The 17,221-nt window shown below is 48.5% G+C and overlaps 1 protein-coding gene across 2 annotated transcripts; it reads left to right on the top strand.

The window, feature by feature from the left end:
- Window positions 1-2,330: 2,330 nt before the first annotated feature.
- On the top strand, window positions 2,331-10,762 carry TMEM214 (transmembrane protein 214). 2 transcript variants are annotated; one of them, XM_061433031.1, is made up of 17 exons: window positions 2,331-2,555; window positions 3,556-3,755; window positions 4,314-4,464; window positions 4,750-4,884; window positions 5,130-5,212; window positions 5,629-5,734; window positions 5,826-5,907; window positions 6,185-6,286; window positions 6,657-6,798; window positions 7,231-7,322; window positions 7,605-7,653; window positions 7,844-7,957; window positions 8,209-8,326; window positions 8,842-8,938; window positions 9,156-9,324; window positions 9,453-9,604; window positions 9,822-10,762. In XM_061433031.1, exons 1-17 carry the CDS (start codon window positions 2,411-2,413, stop codon window positions 9,946-9,948), a joined length of 2,064 nt encoding a protein of 687 aa, XP_061289015.1. In that variant the 5' UTR covers window positions 2,331-2,410; the 3' UTR covers window positions 9,949-10,762. The 2 variants fall into 2 exon arrangements, with proteins under 2 accessions (XP_061289015.1, XP_061289016.1); XM_061433032.1 differs by lacking the exon at window positions 9,822-10,762 and having other exon boundaries at window positions 2,362-2,555; window positions 9,530-9,580.
- The last annotated feature ends 6,459 nt before the right edge of the window (window positions 10,763-17,221 follow it).

The following is a 17,221-nucleotide window of genomic DNA, read 5'->3' as shown; positions in this document are numbered from 1 at the left end:
CTATTTGTAAGGCCTCCTCAAACAGCCATTTTGCTTTTTTGCATTTCTTTTCCATGGGGATGGTCTTGATCCCTGTCTCTTGTACAATGTCACAAACCTCATTCCATAGTTCATCAGGCACTCTATCTATCAGATCTAGGCCCTTAAATCTATTTCTCACTTCCACTGTATAATCATAAGGGATTTCATTTAGGTCATACCTGAATGGTCTAGTGGTTTTCCCTATTTTCTTCAATTTAAGTCTGAATTTGGCAATAAGTTCATGGTCTGAGCCCCAGTCAGCTCCTGGTCTTGTTTTTGCTGACCGTATAGAGCTTCTCCATCTTTGGCTACAAAGAATATAATCAATCTGATTTCGGTGTTGACCATCTGATAATGTCCATGTATAGAGTCTTCTCTTGTGTTGTTTGAAGAGGGTGTTTGTTATGACCACTGCATTTTCTTGGCAAAACTCTATTAGTCTTCGCCCTGCTTCATTCCGTATTCCCAGGCCAAATTTGCCTGTTACTCCAGGTGTTTCTTGACTTCCTACTTTTGCATTCCAGTCCCCTATAATGAAAAGGACATCTTTTTGGGGTGTTAGTTCCAAAAGGTCTTGTAGGTCTTCATAGAACCGTTCAACTTCAGCTTCTTCAGCGTTACTGGTTGGGGCATAGACTTGGATTACTGTGATATTGAATGGTTTGCCTTGGAAACGAACAGAGATCATTCTGTCGTTTTTGAGATTGCATCCAAGTACTGCATTTAGGACTCTTTTGTTGACCATGATGGCCACTCCATTTCTTCTGAGGGATTCCTGCCCTCAGTAGTAGATATAATGGTCATCTGAGTTAAATTCACCCATTCCAGTCCATTTCAGTTGGACTCTAGTTCTTACTATAAACGCTTGCCTGGCCTGTTCCTCAGTATGGCAGGTATGAATCTCATAGTCAAATGAGGGAGTGTGCATTAAATAGTAAGCTTCCCATGTGGCACTAGTGGTAAAAAGAACCATCATGTCAATGCTGGAGACCTAAAAGATGCAGGTTTGATCCCTAGGTTGGGAAGATCCCCTGGAGGAGGGCAATTCACTCCAGTATTCTTGCCTGGAAAATCCCATGGACAGAGGAGCCTGGCAGGTTACAGTCCATAGGGTCGCATGAAGTCAGATAGGACTGAAAAAAACTTGGCATGGCAGGGCATATGAAATAGCACATTTCCTTAATCATGATAAATCACTTCTAGTTCACCTTCACTCATACTCCCCTGCCAGCATGCTTCCAGTTTTGAGGTCTCACATGATACAACAAGCATGGCCCAAGGGACCTCCAGAGATAGGGGATGTCTGACCAGGTAACCTGCTTAAGTAGTTCCTCAGGTCTTCGTTCTTGATTGCTTCCCTGCCACACCTGGGACTTGGGACTGACAGCTGTGGAGGGAGTCAGAGCCTTTTCTTTCCCACTGCCTGCAAGGGGAAACCCAGTGCTGGCTGTCCCAGGGCCAAAAACTTTTCTCTGCCTCCCTTCGAGGGACACTCCACTCTCTACTTCCTGCCCCACCCGACCCCAAACACTGCCTCAAGGCGAGGAATCCTCAAGCTCCGTCTCTCTTCCCTGTTCCTTCACAATAGCTTTTTTTTTTTTTTTTAAATAGCTCGTTAAACTCAAAGTTTAATCATTAGCAACAGAAAAACTAGCACTTTCCTGTAAGGAAGGGAGCATTTCATCTACAAACTCCCCCAGGAGCTGAGGAGAACTTTCATTTCATCCTTCGTGCACAACTAGAACGGAAAGAAAACCAGAAACAGTTAAATTTTCACCAAGTCACCCAATACTTCCACGTTCAGTTCAGTTAAGTCGCTCAGTCGTGTCCGACTCTGCGACCCCATGAACCGCAGCACACCAGGCCACCCTGTCCATCACCAACTCCCGGAGTTCACCCAAACTCATGTCCATTGAGTCGGTGATGCCGTCCAACCATCTCATCCTCTGTCGTCCCCTTCTCCTCCTGCCTTCAATCTTTCCCAGTATCAGGGTCTTTTCAAATGAGTTAGCTCTTCGCATCAGGTGGCCTAAGTATTGGAGTTTCAGCTTCAACATCAGTCCTTCCAAGGACTGATCAGACCCAGGACTGATCTCCTTTAGGATGGACTGGTTGGCTCAATAAAAGTTGTCCGAAAGCAGTAGCCTCTCATCTCAACATCTTTTGCTTGGCTGTTGTTGTTTTTTTTTTTTTGCTGAGAAAGGCTCCTGACGCCGCGCCGACCCCTAGAGCGGAAGAACCCGGCAAACACCAACGACTACAAGTCCCAAGCTGCCTAGCGGGTGGCGTCACGCGCCGCGAAGCCCTGCGAGGAGACGTGGCAGAGCGCGGCGCGTCCGCACCGGACCGGAAAGCTTGGGGAGGCGGCCGTGGCGGGAGGGTCGGAGCCATGGCGGCGAAGACTGCTGGTGGGGGGCGCTGGGAGGTGGTGAAGAAGGGGCGGCGGCCTGGGGCCGGCGGCAGTGGTAAAGGCGGCGGAGGGGACCGCCGGGCGCTCGGGGAGGCGAACGGAGTGTGGAAGTACGACCTGACCCGTGAGTACCCACCCGGCCCGCCGCCCCCTGTAGCCCTCGCCCCGCCCCGGGTCTGCACCCCACCTCCCCACCCCGGGTGGTAGCGAGCAGCTACCGGGGCCCAGAGGGTCCAAACACCCCTGGGCTCCTGGAGTCGCGAGCCTCCTGCGGATTGGGACCTCCCAGTTCAGCCGGCGCTCCCCTGGCGTTTCTCGACCCTCAAAAGAGGTAGACAGAGCGAGGGAGGTCGCCGTCCTTGCCACTCACATGAGTAAACTGAGGCCCAACGAAGTTAGACGACTTCCCCAGGATCACTTATTAGAGGGGACCGGGATTCTCGTCTTCGGACGCTCAGCAGACAGCACACGCTCCCTGCCAGCTGTTCCCGGGCCCGATAGCCTGGCCTTGGCCGGACAAGAAGTGTCCGGGAGCTGCGGAGAGGCAGTCTGGTTCATCATAGACTGGGCCCCCGCCTTAAGTAACCTGCAGGTAGGGGGTTGGCGTGGGGACTTGGACGTTCATGAGGCCCGGCAGTGGGAGAAAATGATCCACCACACACATCTCCACACCCATCAAGTATTATTCCAAGCGGTGCCTGTTTCCTCAAAGCCTCTGGAGGAGCAGAGAAAGCTTGCCACTTGTTGATTATAGAGTTGTCACATCAGAACCAAGAGGAACTGGGGTAGAACCAAGAATGGAAAACCGTGATTTCCCAAACTGGTAGCCACTCAATAAAGAAGCCAGCCCTCTGTGTTGGACACCACCCACCTGCCCAATTTTCCCATACTCTGGTTTCCTAATAAAGAAATGCCTTATCTCTGAAAGAGCCCATGAACTCAAGAGCTGTGATAACTGAAAGAAACCACCAGGAGGGGTCCTTAAGCAGGATGCAAGAAGGGGCTTTGAGGCAGGCTCCTCCCTGGAGATTAATTAAGTGCCAGTGTGTGGGGAGGGACCACTGTTTCTGTGAGGCCCTCCTGATTCAGGGCTGCCCCCCTTTCTCTGCCTGTCATTACCCCAGCTCCAATCCAGACGACAAGCACCCTGTATGAGCGGGGCTTTGAGAAAATCATGAAGCGGCAGAATAAGGAGCAGGTTCCACCTCCTGCTGTGGAGCCTAAGAAACCGGGGAACAAGAAGCAGGCTAAGAAGGTGGCGACCCTCACCAACCAGAACCAGAAGCAGGGCCGCTTTCGCAGCCTGGAGGAGGCACTGAAAGCTGTGAGTGTGGCGAGACTTTAGGCAGGGGAAGAATGAGGACCCGAGGAGTAGAGAGGATGAAAGAAGTGGGACAGGGACGGGCTCCTGAGGGACCTGTGGGATGAGGGACACTGCTGACTAAGAGGAGGCCTTCAGGAAAGGATGGAAATCCAATGGGATGCAGTGTCTGCACTTAGGCTAGAAAGGGAATGAGTTTATAGAGAACCATAGATTAGTGAGGGGAAAACCTTGAAAATCCAGAGATACACAGAGGGTTTAGAAAAACTGCTTGTGGTTCCTCCCACCAAGGAAGAAATGATCTTTCACTTTCCATCTTGTCTTCTGTTTCTCCCCTTGAACATGTGAGGGACCCAAGAGTATTAGTTCTTGAGATCAGCAGTTACAATTGTCTTGTTCTCTAGTTCCTGAAGATCTGGATGCAACAAAAGTATGGCATTCCATATACTTGCATTGAAAAGCAGAAACCCTTTGTTTTTCCTGCCACCTCAACCATTTCCCCACCTCTACCCCATTACTCTACACCCGAAACTCACCATGAGGGGACTGTGTTCCTGGCAGCTGGACCTGGCAGATCTGCAGAAGGAACTGGACAAGAGCCAGAGTGTGTTCTCTGGAAACCCATCCGTGTGGCTGAAGGACCTGGCCAGCTATCTCAACTACAAGCTCCAAGTACCTCCGAGTGAACCCACACTTAGCCAGCATCCTCACGGTTAGTTCTCCAGACGAGTTGAAGAAAATTCTGAAAGGGCTGTATGTAAGCGCATTACTTAGTAACTGAGCCCCATGCCCCCACTGCCCTGACTTACCTGGTGATTTGAGCTGTCCTCAGATTAGCATGGCTTCAAAGTTCCTGGGCCTCGTTGAAATAGGGAGGATGCCAGCCACAGTGCAGTGACCTCTGCCTTCACTTACAGTTCTCAAGGAGCAAAGCAGAGGCCTCAGAGCTAGCAGAGGCTTCTGGTGCTAGCTCTCATATGAGGCCTATCGACCCCAGATTATCCCTACAGCCTGGTGAGCCGGGAGCTGCGTGGCATCATCCGAGGGCTATTGGCGAAGGCTGCGGGATCCCTGGAGCTCTTTTTCGACCATTGTCTATTCACCATGCTACAAGAACTGGATAAGACTCCAGGTGAGAGGGTCCCGTGAGAATTAGGCCAGTCCTATCTTGGGAACCTAATCCCCTTTTTTCTGCTTCTAGAGTAACTGAAGAGGTTCTCTTTTAGCAGAGAAATATGCTAATTCCAGCACTCTTGGAAAAGAAGGAGGATGCTAGGACTCCCTGGGCCTGGGTTCTGGGCTCTCAGCTGTTGAAAGAGAGATTACAGGTTTGGGGTGCTGATTAGTATATGTGGGTCTGAGAATGTGTATCTCCAGGGGAGTCACTGCACGGTTACCGCATCTGTATCCAGGCCATTCTGCAAGACAAGCCCAAGATTGTCACCACAAACCTAGGCAAGGTGAGCTCAGGGTTGTGATGGGGCCATTGGGAGGCCAGGACTGGGGAGACTGGGCAGAATCAACTCTGTTGAACCCAGTTAAGGGATGCGGGAGGTCCCGTAAGACAAGTAGTTAGCTAACAGCGTTAGCACTATGTACATATATGAGGTAGGTACTGCTATTATTCCCATTTTGTAGATGAGAAGATTGAGCCGCAACAGGGGTCAGTTACTTTGTAAAGTTGGTCAACTAGTAAGTGATAAACGTGAGTGAAGACCATAGCCTGGTGCCAGAGCCTGTGCTCTGAGTCACTCCACCACATTACCACACTGCCCCATTGTCCTCTCCCAGTTGAATTCTGTCTTCTTCCTTGGCTTTGAGGGTGCTCCTGGTGCTTTGCCCTTTCCCAACCTGCCTCCCTCACTGGTCTCCCCAGTTCCTGGAACTGCTGAGGTCCCACCAGAGCCGACCAGCCAAGTGTCTGACTATCATGTGGGCCCTGGGTCAAGCAGGTTTTACCAACCTCACCGAGGGACTGAGAGGTAAAAGAAAGGTTTTGGAGCTGGAAGTTCCTCTTTAATGTCCCCAGTGGATCCAGGCTTGAGGCTTCCTCCCTGATCTTTGTCTCCACAGTGTGGCTGGGGATTATGCTACCTGTGCTGGGCATCAAGTCTCTGTCTCCCTTCGCCATTGCATACCTGGATCGGCTGCTCCTGTGAGTAATTGGGGGTGAAGGGGAAGAGCAGGCCCAGGGTGTTTTCAGGTAGCTATTTCAGCAAAATGGATGCTGTGATCCTGGTTTCCATAGATGTGAAGAAGCATCAGGACCAGCTCCTCCCAAGTCAGAATGTGGTGGTGGTGAAGGAAACGGAGAGAGCCAGGAAGTTGGGGGGATGGAGTGGAGTTTATGCCCTTTTTCTTAGATGTTCTTAGCTGGGACCGTGGCCAGGGCAGGTGTTCCCCAACAAGCCTGTTTCTTTCCTCCCCCACAGGATGCACCCCAACCTCACCAAGGGCTTTGGCATGATTGGCCCCAAGGACCTCTTCCCACTTCTGGACTTTGCCTATATGCCCAACAACTCCTTGACTCCCAGGTAGGGCTGTCCCAGGGCACAACCTTCTGTGAAGGACCCCAGCAGAGGATTAGGACACTATATCTGTCCCTTCACCTCCGGCCACCCTCAATTTGAGATTATCAACCTGCATGTACATGGGATCATTGAACCCTTGGAATTACATGGGCCCTCCATGGTGATTGGCCTGTGGGCATTTTCTGGGGAGGGGACCCATGACTGAGCAGATTTTCCAAGAAGTCTCTGAGTCTAGAAAGATGCAGAACCATTAAAAGGCCCTTCATGACCACCACCTTGGGCAGGGTACGGACTTTGCTGCAGACGCAAGGGGCACAAGCACACAAAGCCAATCAGAGTCTATGCTCAGCTCTCCTCTCAACCCCCTCCACAGCCTGCAGGAGCAGCTATGTCAGCTGTACCCACGACTGAAGGTGCTGGCATTTGGGGCAAAGCCGGAATCCACGCTGCATACCTACTTCCCCTCCTTCCTGTCCAGAGCCACCCCTGGCTGCCCTCTGGAGATGAAGAAAGAGGTGAGGAGCTGGTGGGAGGTGCCTTTCTCCTTCTTGGGGTGGGGTAAGGTCCCTATCTGCTGACAGGCCCTGCCACTGGGAGCCTGTTTTCTCCCCTCTTCGCCCCGCCCTCCCCAGCTTGGTCCCAACAGCCAACTGCTGGCTCCTTTATGCTTCACTCTCAGAAGAATGGAGCTGAAAAGGCAGCCTGTTCAGATCTGACCAGTCTCTCATGGTCCCTTGCAGACAAGCTAATTTTTATCTCAGGAGCCCCTTCTTCCCCTTTATAGCCTCTTGGAGATTTTGAGGGTATGGGCACAATTTCTCTGCCCTTCAGGGTGGAGTGCTGCCTGGGGGGCCCCACTTGGCACTAACTAAGAGGGGGAGTTAGCTCTTAGCACTCCCCACCATTGCCCGGGGCCCAGCAGTCTCTCCCTTCTATCTCCTGTGCAGCTCCTGAGAAGCCTGACTGAGTGCCTGATGGTGGACCCCCTCAGCACCAGCGTCTGGCAGCAGCTCTACCCCAAGCACCTGTCACAGTCCAGGCAGGTGGGGGGGTGGGGGTCACCTGCCTCTGATCCACACAGAGAAACCTTAATTTACTCTTCATGGTGTGTCCTGTCCGAAAGCAGAAGGGGGATGTTTGTCACTGTTGTTCAGGCTCATACCTGTGGGGGCTTTGCAGGGAGGCTTCCAGGAAGCTGCTCCTCTGTGGGGGTGGGGGACAGGGCATGGAGGGTCTTTCAGCCTGAAGGAGCTGGGGCCCATGGAGGATGGGAGGGGCCAGGTGGGCCTCCTGATGGGAAAGGATTGTGCTTTCCCCACAGCCTGCTGCTGGAACACCTGCTCAGGTCCTGGGAGCGTATTCCCAAGAAGGTGAGCTGGGAAGACATGGCAGGCTGAGCCTCGTCTGGGTTCTGAGTTCGTACCCCCGCCACTGGCCCCGCTTTCTGGGAAGGTGCTCCATTAGCACTTCTGGTGTGGAATACGAAGCAGAATGGAAGCTCAGGGTTCCCTTGTGGGCTAAATCTTAACATTCTCAGCCTAGACTTCTCTTACTCTACAGACACAGAAGTCATTGCAAGAAACCATTCAGTCCTTCAAGCTTACCAACCAGGATCTGCTGAGGAAGGGCGGCGGCAGCAATCAGGATGTCGTCACCTGCGACTCGGCCTGCAAGGTGCCAGCGCCCAGCCCACTGCCCTCGCCTCCCACCACCACCCATAGACTCTTCTCCTCGCAGTCTCTGCACACCCTGGGTTGGACCTGTATGACATTCCTGACCCACCTGCCGCTGGAACTCCCACCACCTCTGGAGTAGTGAGAGGGCTGGATCCGCTCTGTGGAAGCCTGAGCTTGAGGCCTGCCTTAGGAGGCCAGGGCCAGCCCCACTCCCTTCTGACCACTGCTCCCTGCCCCTTCTCCTTCTAGAGTCTGTTGCAGCAGGCTCGGGGCTTCCAGCTGCCCTGGACACGGCTACTTCTGTTGGTGCTGGTCTTTGCCATAGGTTTCCTGTGCCATGACTTCCGGTCACACAGCTCTTTCCAGGGTAAGCAGGGATTGGCTGGCAAAGGAGATAGCCAGGGGCTTTTTGTGGGGACACAGAGCTGGATGTACCACTCCCCGCCCCTGCACACACTCCAGAACAGACATTTTTCTGACAGATGTGTCTGTGCTTTGCATTGTAGAAATGCTTCATATTCATGGTCTTATTTGAGTAGTGTTATCTTGTTTTTAATTTTTGAGGAAATTGAGGCTCAGAAAGATTTACCAATTAGCATAACATCACAGCTAGGAAGTAGAAAGGCTGACCCTCAGACTCGAGGTTTCCTGATGCCCAAGTCCACAGCTCCACCTGGCTGCACCCTTCTTGCTCTCCTGGCCTGCAACCCTCCCTCCACACGTGCTCCAGAGCAGAATGGAGCCAGCTCTGCAACCCCGTGAGCATGTCCAGTTCTGCCCCATCCCTCACTGAGTCTGCTCTGGGGCCTGTAGTGCCTGCCTCCCCAGTCCCAGTCCCTGCCCCGCTCACCTCCTCACTCACCCGAGGCCCCCTCTCCACAGCCTCCCTTTCTGGCCAGCTGCTTCAGTCATCTGGTGTCTTGCCTGCTGGCCAACAAGCATGCACCAAGATCTACTCCTATAGCTTGCAGGGCTACAGGTGAGACCTCCGGGAGTGGGATGGGGGGTACCTAGAGGGGAGAGGGAGGCGTGGGAGAGAGAGGGCTTGCCTGTTCAGGGTGGTGACGGCATTGACAGTCAATGGGAAGCCGCTGTGGTTTTCCCCTCCCAAGGCCTCCCTTGCCCCAGCTGTTCTTAGGCCAGCCTGCTTGGGAGACTCCAGACACCTTCTTCCTCCCTCTGTGTCTCCCCTACAGCTGGCTGGAGAAGACATTGCCAGCTTGGGGCTCCCACCTGCTGACTGTGGTGAGGCCTGGCTTGCAGCTGGCCTGGGCCCACACCAATGCCACCGTCGGCTTCCTTTCTGCCCACTGTGCCTCACACCTTGCCTGGTTCGGTGACAGCCTCGCCAACCTCTTCCAGAGGGTAAGCCAGAGACAGAGAGGTCAGAGAAGGCTCTGACCTCTTGCCAGATGGCTGTGTTCTTGGGAAGGTGCAGCCCCACGTGGACTGCCTTCCCTGTCGTTCTAACCCATCCATTCTCCATGGTCCAGCTACAGACCCAGCTCCCTGACACCCTGAACCAGCTGCTCCGTTCTCTGAGGGAGCTGCTCCTGTTTCTTTATCACAGCATCCTGCTGCCTACGTGGCACATGCTGCTTGAGGCCCTGGCCCAGATCCAGGAGCACTGCCATGAGGCATGCAGGTGAGACCCTACCCCAGGGCTCCAGCAGGAGGCCTGTGACCCCAGGCCCTTTCTCCAGGGACACAGCTCCCCTTTTGTTTTTCTCGCTCTGCCCTGCCTCCTGCGCATCCCTTGGGCACTTTGGGATCGGGGTTGTGAGTATTAGCTACAGCTCTTTGACTTAACACAGCTGCACATCACAATTTCCCAACCCCCGAAATGTCTGCTTTCCTCCCAGAGGCGAGGTGACTTGGGACTGCATGAAGACACAGCTCAGTGAGGCCGCTCACTGGACCTGGCTCAGACTACAGGACACCACAGTGGCTTTCTTGGACTGGGCACTTGCCATGATATCCCAGCAGTAGGCCCTGCCTCCCTGGCTGCTGGGCTCTGTCTGGAGCAGACCCCTGGAGACTGTTGGGGCAGAGAGTGGCAATTCTGCAGGGGAGTCTTTGTTACTTGGTGCCTAAGTTCTGTTTCCTCAGCAAGTGGTAGGCTGCCTCTGCCTCAGTTCTTCCGGTTTGGTGGCAGCGAGCCCAGAGGTATCTCAGCCTCCAACCCACGACTCCACTGACCACTGCTCTGCCCGACTGACTGTACATGGCTCCCAGCCTTTATCCTTGGGCCTGGTAGCCTCTCTTGTCTCTGCTCTCCACTTCCTTCTCTCTCATTCTTGAAGCCTCAAACAGCTCATCTTGAAAAGGTGGACTCCAGGAAGTGGCTTCTGCATTCTTCTGACAAACGATTCCTGCTCCCAGACCTTAACCACGGCAGAAAAAAAAAAGGGACTTCTAGAAGAATCTAGAAGAATGTAGTACCACAGTGGGTGGTAGCAGCTTTGTCTCTGCCGACAGTCTGGGTGTGGCTGTCCGTGGACATGTAGGCCTGGGTGGAGAGGCCTCTCACCTCAAAATGTTCAACTTAGGTCCTTCAAGGCTTCTACTGCTCCTGTCATCATGGTCCTACATCCTTGCTCTCTGTCCCCCTTCAGTGCTGGGGGCGGTCTCAGCCTCCGAGTTCAGCCCTTCTCCGCTGCCCACCCCTGCCATCTGTCTGGAGAGCAGAGCCCAGGTCATCATGTGCCTCAGGCCCAGGAAATCATCCAGCAACCTGTTGAGACAGGACACAGCATGGGCTTGGGGATATGCCTACTTGATGGAATAAAGGACACAGATTTGATTTCTAGTTTTCCTCTGTGCCTCTTCATACAGAAATTCCTACAGTTGTGGACAGGACGACAAAATGTGAGCTCCTGCACATTCTTTAGCCCTCTGCCCTCCCAAAGGTTGTAGCCTCTGGCCATAGTTGAGCTTCTGGCAAGGAAAGCCTGCTTCCATCATTCTAAAGTTTGGCCTGTCGAGGGTTCTAGATGCCCTACTTGCTCACTTATCATCTCACTTGTCCTTGTGATTCGTGTCCCAAGATTGCCTTGGGAGCTTGAGGATTATATGCCTGGAAAAGTCGGGGAGAGTGTCCTAGAGGAATTCTTGGCCAGCAATCAGAGGATGCCTCCTTCCTTGCCAGGACCTTCATTTATTAATTGATTCATTTTATAGGCAGTGAGTGAAAGATTCAGAACTCCAAGAGACACATGAGTCAAGGGTTTATCACCCATGTCCCTTTTAATTTGACTTGAGACTATAACAAGTCAGCTAACGGCACAAGTTTTTCAGTTCTCACCTGAAGTTTCTTTCCTTGAGTGTTTAAAGAATGTAAGCAGTACTAGAGGTGCACTGCCCACTTTAGCGTCCATGGGCTGAGTTCTGTTTCCATCACGAGCACCTGAGATGACTAGCAGGGGTGATGGCCAGCTGCCGCTTTTCCTTTCACAGGCGGCCCTGACGTGCTGCCTCCATTTTTCAGCCACGGGATTATCAAGTAGCAAGCGTAGCAAAATCTTGACACGAAGTCTTGAGGACTGGAACATCTTCCTTTCCTTGTTAGGATGTAACTTACCACGCTGGGCAGAAGCCTGCTTTTGTAGTGGCAGTCAGCTCTGACGATTTTTTCCCAGAAGAAGAAACCCCACCCCACAAAGGACCAAAGTGTAGGCCTGCTGGCAGAACTGTCCACAGGTCCCCAGACATGTTCCATTGCTTCAGTTCTTTACCTAAAGTCAGTTACAGATGGGTTCAATTCTTAAGAGGAGTGAATCCTAGTAACTGGCCTGAATTCAAGACAAATTAAAGAAAATGAGCCAGTGTGAGCTTGGGTTATTGGCACCAGTGCAGGACCATGCCCTACAATGACATCAAGTCCAACCAAGGCTGCTGGACCGGACTTTGAATCCAGCAACTCAGAGAATCCCACTTGGAAGTGCTTCCTTGGTGTCTAATGTGTACACTACTACCTTATTGGATTCATCTAATTTCTAACATGTAATCCTGGGATGCAACATTTTTCTTTAACTCAGGTTAACTGGGGTCTCCACAGCCTCTCACAGGGACACTACTGACACCTCAATCGGCATTATTTGATAGATACCTGATACTGGAGTGGTCAGAACGTTTTCTCTATCCACTGCACCTGCTATCCATTAAAGCTAGATCAGACAATGTAGATATTTCACTTTAGCACAACTCTACAGGAATCCAAGCCAAGCCAGTTAGCTGAACCAGTATAGACTGGTGGAGTACACTGATGATGACAGGCAGGCAGTCACACTGACACCTGGTGTTACTGGAAGTCGACTGACATCTTGAAGATCACTTCTAGACATTTTAACTTTACTTTTCACACACAGCTGGAGTTCTACAGATAACACATCATGTAACTGAAAGGCAGTTTGAGTATTGTTATCTCTTACAAGCTTTAGTTACTAGTTTGACCAGCCTACCAACCAGACCATTCCGTCCAACAACAGCAGAATACATATTATTCTTGGATATTATCTCAACACTTCTTTCCGTTTTTCTAAGTCTCAATGAATATTTTTGGTTTCCTTTGGCTACTTGTACCCTGTCTACAGCTTCAGCTTTAGAACAGGGTGGGTGGAAGGGGAGCCTGACTTACTATGGACAGATAATGTTGCTGGACTCATGCCTGTGGCGTTGCCAGCCTGTTCCCAAATGCCACCACTCTCAGAATGGAGCATTTCCCACAGAGACAGTCATACCTGCTCTGCCCTATTCCAGAGTCACCCAGTTGTCAATTATACAGAAATTTCAATGGTTGAATGACCTCTGAGCATTTAATATGTCTTATCTCTCCTGAAGGAATTTGGATTTAAGTGAACACTTAAAGTGATGAATTGGTTTTCTAATCACCTTCCTGGTTCTGCTCCCCAAAGGACTTGAGGGTGCAAAGGACCTTGCTTTTCTCTATGTGGTGTTCCATTCTTAACCAGTGGTTTCATTGCCCAGACCTGAGGTATAAGAATTTTCACCATTCAGTGTATGAGCAAATACCTATTGAATATTTTACCTATTAGAATTAGGAGTTGAAATGTTGACTATGCCTCAGTATATACTTTAACTATTTAAGTACACAAGTTATTTTTAATGGATTTTTTTATAGCAGTTTTAAGTTCATGTCAAAATTCAGCAAAAAGCACCATGTCATTACGCCTGCACTTGAGGTTCCCCCACTGTCAAATTCAGTGAGCCTGTACCGACATGCCACTATCACCCAGCACTGTCATCTGAAGTCTGTGGTTTACCTTAATCATACTTTGCATGATTTACATCTTTTTAAATTTATTGAGACATTACCTAATACATGGGGTATCCTAGAGAATATTCCATGTACTCTTGAGAAGCATATGTATTCTGCTGTTGTTGGATGGAATGGTCTGGTTGGTAGGCTGGTCAAGGCCTCTGTTGCCTTGTTGGGCTTATCATAAACACATTATTGAAGAATTACAAATCAGTAAGAAAATCACTAAGCAACAATAAAAATATAGATGAAAGATACTTTATAAAAGAAATGCAGATGAACAATAGACTTGGGAGGAAAAGTCCATTTCACTGCCAAAGAGATGCAAATTTAAAATAAGATACCACTTATTTTTGCCTATCATGTTGACAAAAAAATTTTTTAAGTGATTTACTCAGTGAATGCTATGATAGAAACTGGTATAATGTTTCTAGGAAGTAATTTAGTAACATTTGTCAAAAGCCTAGAAAGTTTCATATTACTTTACCAAGTAGTTCCACTCCTATGAATGTATTCTAGAAGATACAGAAGTAAACAGAAATGTGAACAAAGATTTACATATAACAACATTTATTGTAGCAGTATTTTTTTTATTGTAGCAGTATTAATCATGAAAATTTTGGATGTAAATTGTCCAACAATAAGATGAATATTTCAGTAAATTTTGGTACAAAGCAGATGAGAAATGGCTAGTCAAATGATGATTTAAAAAACTTTAATGACAGAAAATTGCTTATTACTAATTGAGCTCAACTTATTGAAACGTGGCCTACAATAAAAAATACAGAAAATAAATGTTGACAAGGATGTGGAGAAATGGCACCCTCTTACATTGGTGGTGGGAATGTAAAATTGTTCAACAGTTGTGGAAAACAGTTTGGCAGTTCCTCAAAGAGTTAAACATACAAATACCATAAAACTCAGCAATTCCATTCCTGAGTGTACCCAAGACAAATGAAAACATACATCCACACAGAAACTTGTAGATGAATGTTTGTAGCACTATTATTCATGAAAGCCAAAAGGTGGGAAAAGACAGAAGAATGGACACCGAATGGAGTATTATTCAGCCATAAAAGGGACAAAGTACCGGTACATGCTACAGTGTCCATGAGTCTCAAAACATAAGTGAAAGAAATCAAGCATGAAAGGTCACATATTTTATTGTTTTATAGGAAATCTCCAGAATAAGGTAAATCCGTGGAGACAGCCAATTAGTCGTTGCCAGGGGCTGGGTGAAATGCGATGGGAGTGCTTACTTTCAGGGTTAACAGCTGTTCTTCCAGAGTGAGAAAAAGTTTTTCAACCAGAGAGAGGTGATCATTTGCACAACACTATGAATGTACTAAATAACACTGAATTGTTCATATTTTTTTTTTCCTTTTCAGATAATTTTTATTTTTTTTAAATTTTATTTTATTTTTAAACTTTACATAATTACATAATTGTATTAGTTTTGCCAAATATCAAAATGAATCCATCACAGGTATACATGTGTTCCCCATCCTGAACCCTCCTCCCTCCTCTCTCCCCATACCATCCCTCTGAGTCGTCCCAGTGCACTAGCCCCAAGCATCCAGTATCGTGCATCGAACCTGGACTGGCATCTTGTTTCATACATGATATTTTACATGTTTCAATGCCATTCTCCCAAATCTTCCCACCCTCTCCCTCTCCCATAGAGTCCATAAGACTGTGAATTGTTCATATTTTAAAATAGTTAATTGTATGTTATGTGAATTTCCCTCAAAAACAAAACAAAAGCCCCAAGCAACGTAATTAAATACTTTCTGCTTTCTGACCCCACCTTCTCACAAGAGAGAGAGCGTGGTAAACACCTCTCCAAGAAAACCACCCCAAGCTGATGCTCTCCAACACAATGGGAGGTAGCCTTTGCAGCTGCAGAATGAAGTTAAATCAAAGGGAAGATGTTAACCTGCTTTGTGGATGCCCACAGGCGTGAACCCTGGTGTGCATTCGGTAACAACACAAACCTCAGATTTAAAGTTTAGCCTGTTCGTTTCCAAGGCAAACCATGCAATGTCAACGGTAATCCAAGTCTATGTCTCGACCAGTAATGCTGAAGAAGCTGAAGTTGAACAGTTCTATGAAGACCTACAAGACCTTCTAGGACTAACACCCAAAAAAGATGTCCTTTTCATCATAGAGGACTGGAATACAAAAGTAGGAAGTCAAGAAACACCTGGAGTAACAGGCATATTTGGCCTTGGAGTACAGAATGAAGCAGGGCAAAGGCCAATGAGTTCTTCCAAGAGAACACACTAGTCATAGCAAACACCCTCTTCCAACAACACAAGAGAAGACTACACATGGACATCACCAGATGGTCAACACCAAAATCAGATTGATTTTATTCTTTGCAGCCACAGATGGAGAGGCTCTATACAGTCAGCAAAAACAAGACCAGGAGCTGACTGTGGCTCAGATCATGAACTCCTTATTGCCAAATTCAGACTGAAATTGAAGAAAGTGGAGAAAACCACTAGACCATTCAGGTATGACCTAAATCAAATCCCTTATACTATACAGTGGAAGTGAGAAATATAAGGGACTAGATCCGATAGAGAATCTGATGAACTGTGGATGGAGGTTTGTAACATTGTACAGGAGACAGGAATCAAGACCATCCCCAAGAAAAAGAAATGCAAAAAAGCAAAATGGCTGTTTGAGGAGGCCTTACAAATAGCTCTGGAAAGAAGGGAAGCAAAAGGCAAAGGGGAAAAGGAAAGATATACCCATTTGAAAGCAGAGTTCCAAATAATAGCAAGGAGAAATAAGAAAGCCTTCCTCAGCGATCAATGCAAAGAAATAGAGGAAAACAACAGAATGGGAAAGACTACAGATCTCTTCAAGAAAATTAGAGATATCAAGGGAACATTTTATGCAAAGATGGGCTCAATAAAGGACAGAAATGGTATGGACCTAACAGAAGCAGAAGATATTAAGAAGAGGTGGCAAGAATACACAGAAGAACTGTACAAAAAAGATCTTCATGACCCAGATAATCACAATGGTGTGATTACTCACCTAGAGCCAGACATCCTGGAATGTGAAGTCAAGTGGGCTTTAGAAAGCATCACTATGAACAAAGCTAGTGGAGGTGATGGAATTCCAGTTGAGCTATTTCAAATCCTGAAAGATGATGCTGTGAAAGTGCTGCACTTAATATGCCAGCAAATTTGGAAAACTCAGCAGTGGCCACAGGACTGGAAAAGGTCAGTTTTCATTCCAATCCCAAAGAAAGGCAATGCCAAAGAATGTTCAAACTACCGCACAATTGCACTCATCTCACATGCTGGTAAAGTAATGCTCAAAATTCTCCAAGCCAGGCTTCAGCAATATGTGAACCGTGAACTTCCTGATGTTCAAGCTGGTTTTAGAAAAGGCAGAGGAACCAGAGATCAAACTGCCAACATTTGCTGGATCATGGAAAAAGCAAGAGAATTCCAGAAAAACATCTATTTCTGCTTTATTGACTATGCCAAAGCCTTTGACTGTGTGGATCACAACAAACTGGAAAATTCTGAAAGAGATGGGAATACCAGACCACCTGATCTGCCTCTTGAGAAACCTGTATGCAGGTCAGAAAGCAACAGTTAGAACTGGACATGGAACAACAGACTGGTTCCAAATAGGAAAAGGAGTACGTCAAGGCTGTATATTGTCACCCTGCTTATTTAACTTCTATGCAGAGTACATCATGAGAAATGCTGGGCTGGATAAAGCACAAGCTGGAATCAAGATTGCCGGGAGAAATATCAATAACCTCAGATATGCAGATGACACCACCCTTATGGCAGAAAGTGAAGAGGAACTAAAAAGCCTCTTGATGAAAGTGAAAGAGGAGAGTGAAAAAGTTGGCCTAAAGCTCAACATTCAGAAAACTAAGATCATGGCATCCAGTCGCATCATTTCATGGCAAATAGATGGGCAAACAGTGGAAACAGTGGCTGACTTTATTTT

The sequence above is a fragment of the Bos javanicus genome, chromosome 11, assembly GCF_032452875.1.
Source record: "Bos javanicus breed banteng chromosome 11, ARS-OSU_banteng_1.0, whole genome shotgun sequence".
NCBI classification, from domain to species: Eukaryota; Metazoa; Chordata; class Mammalia; order Artiodactyla; family Bovidae; genus Bos; species Bos javanicus.
This window is presented reverse-complemented; position numbering and strand designations above follow the sequence as displayed.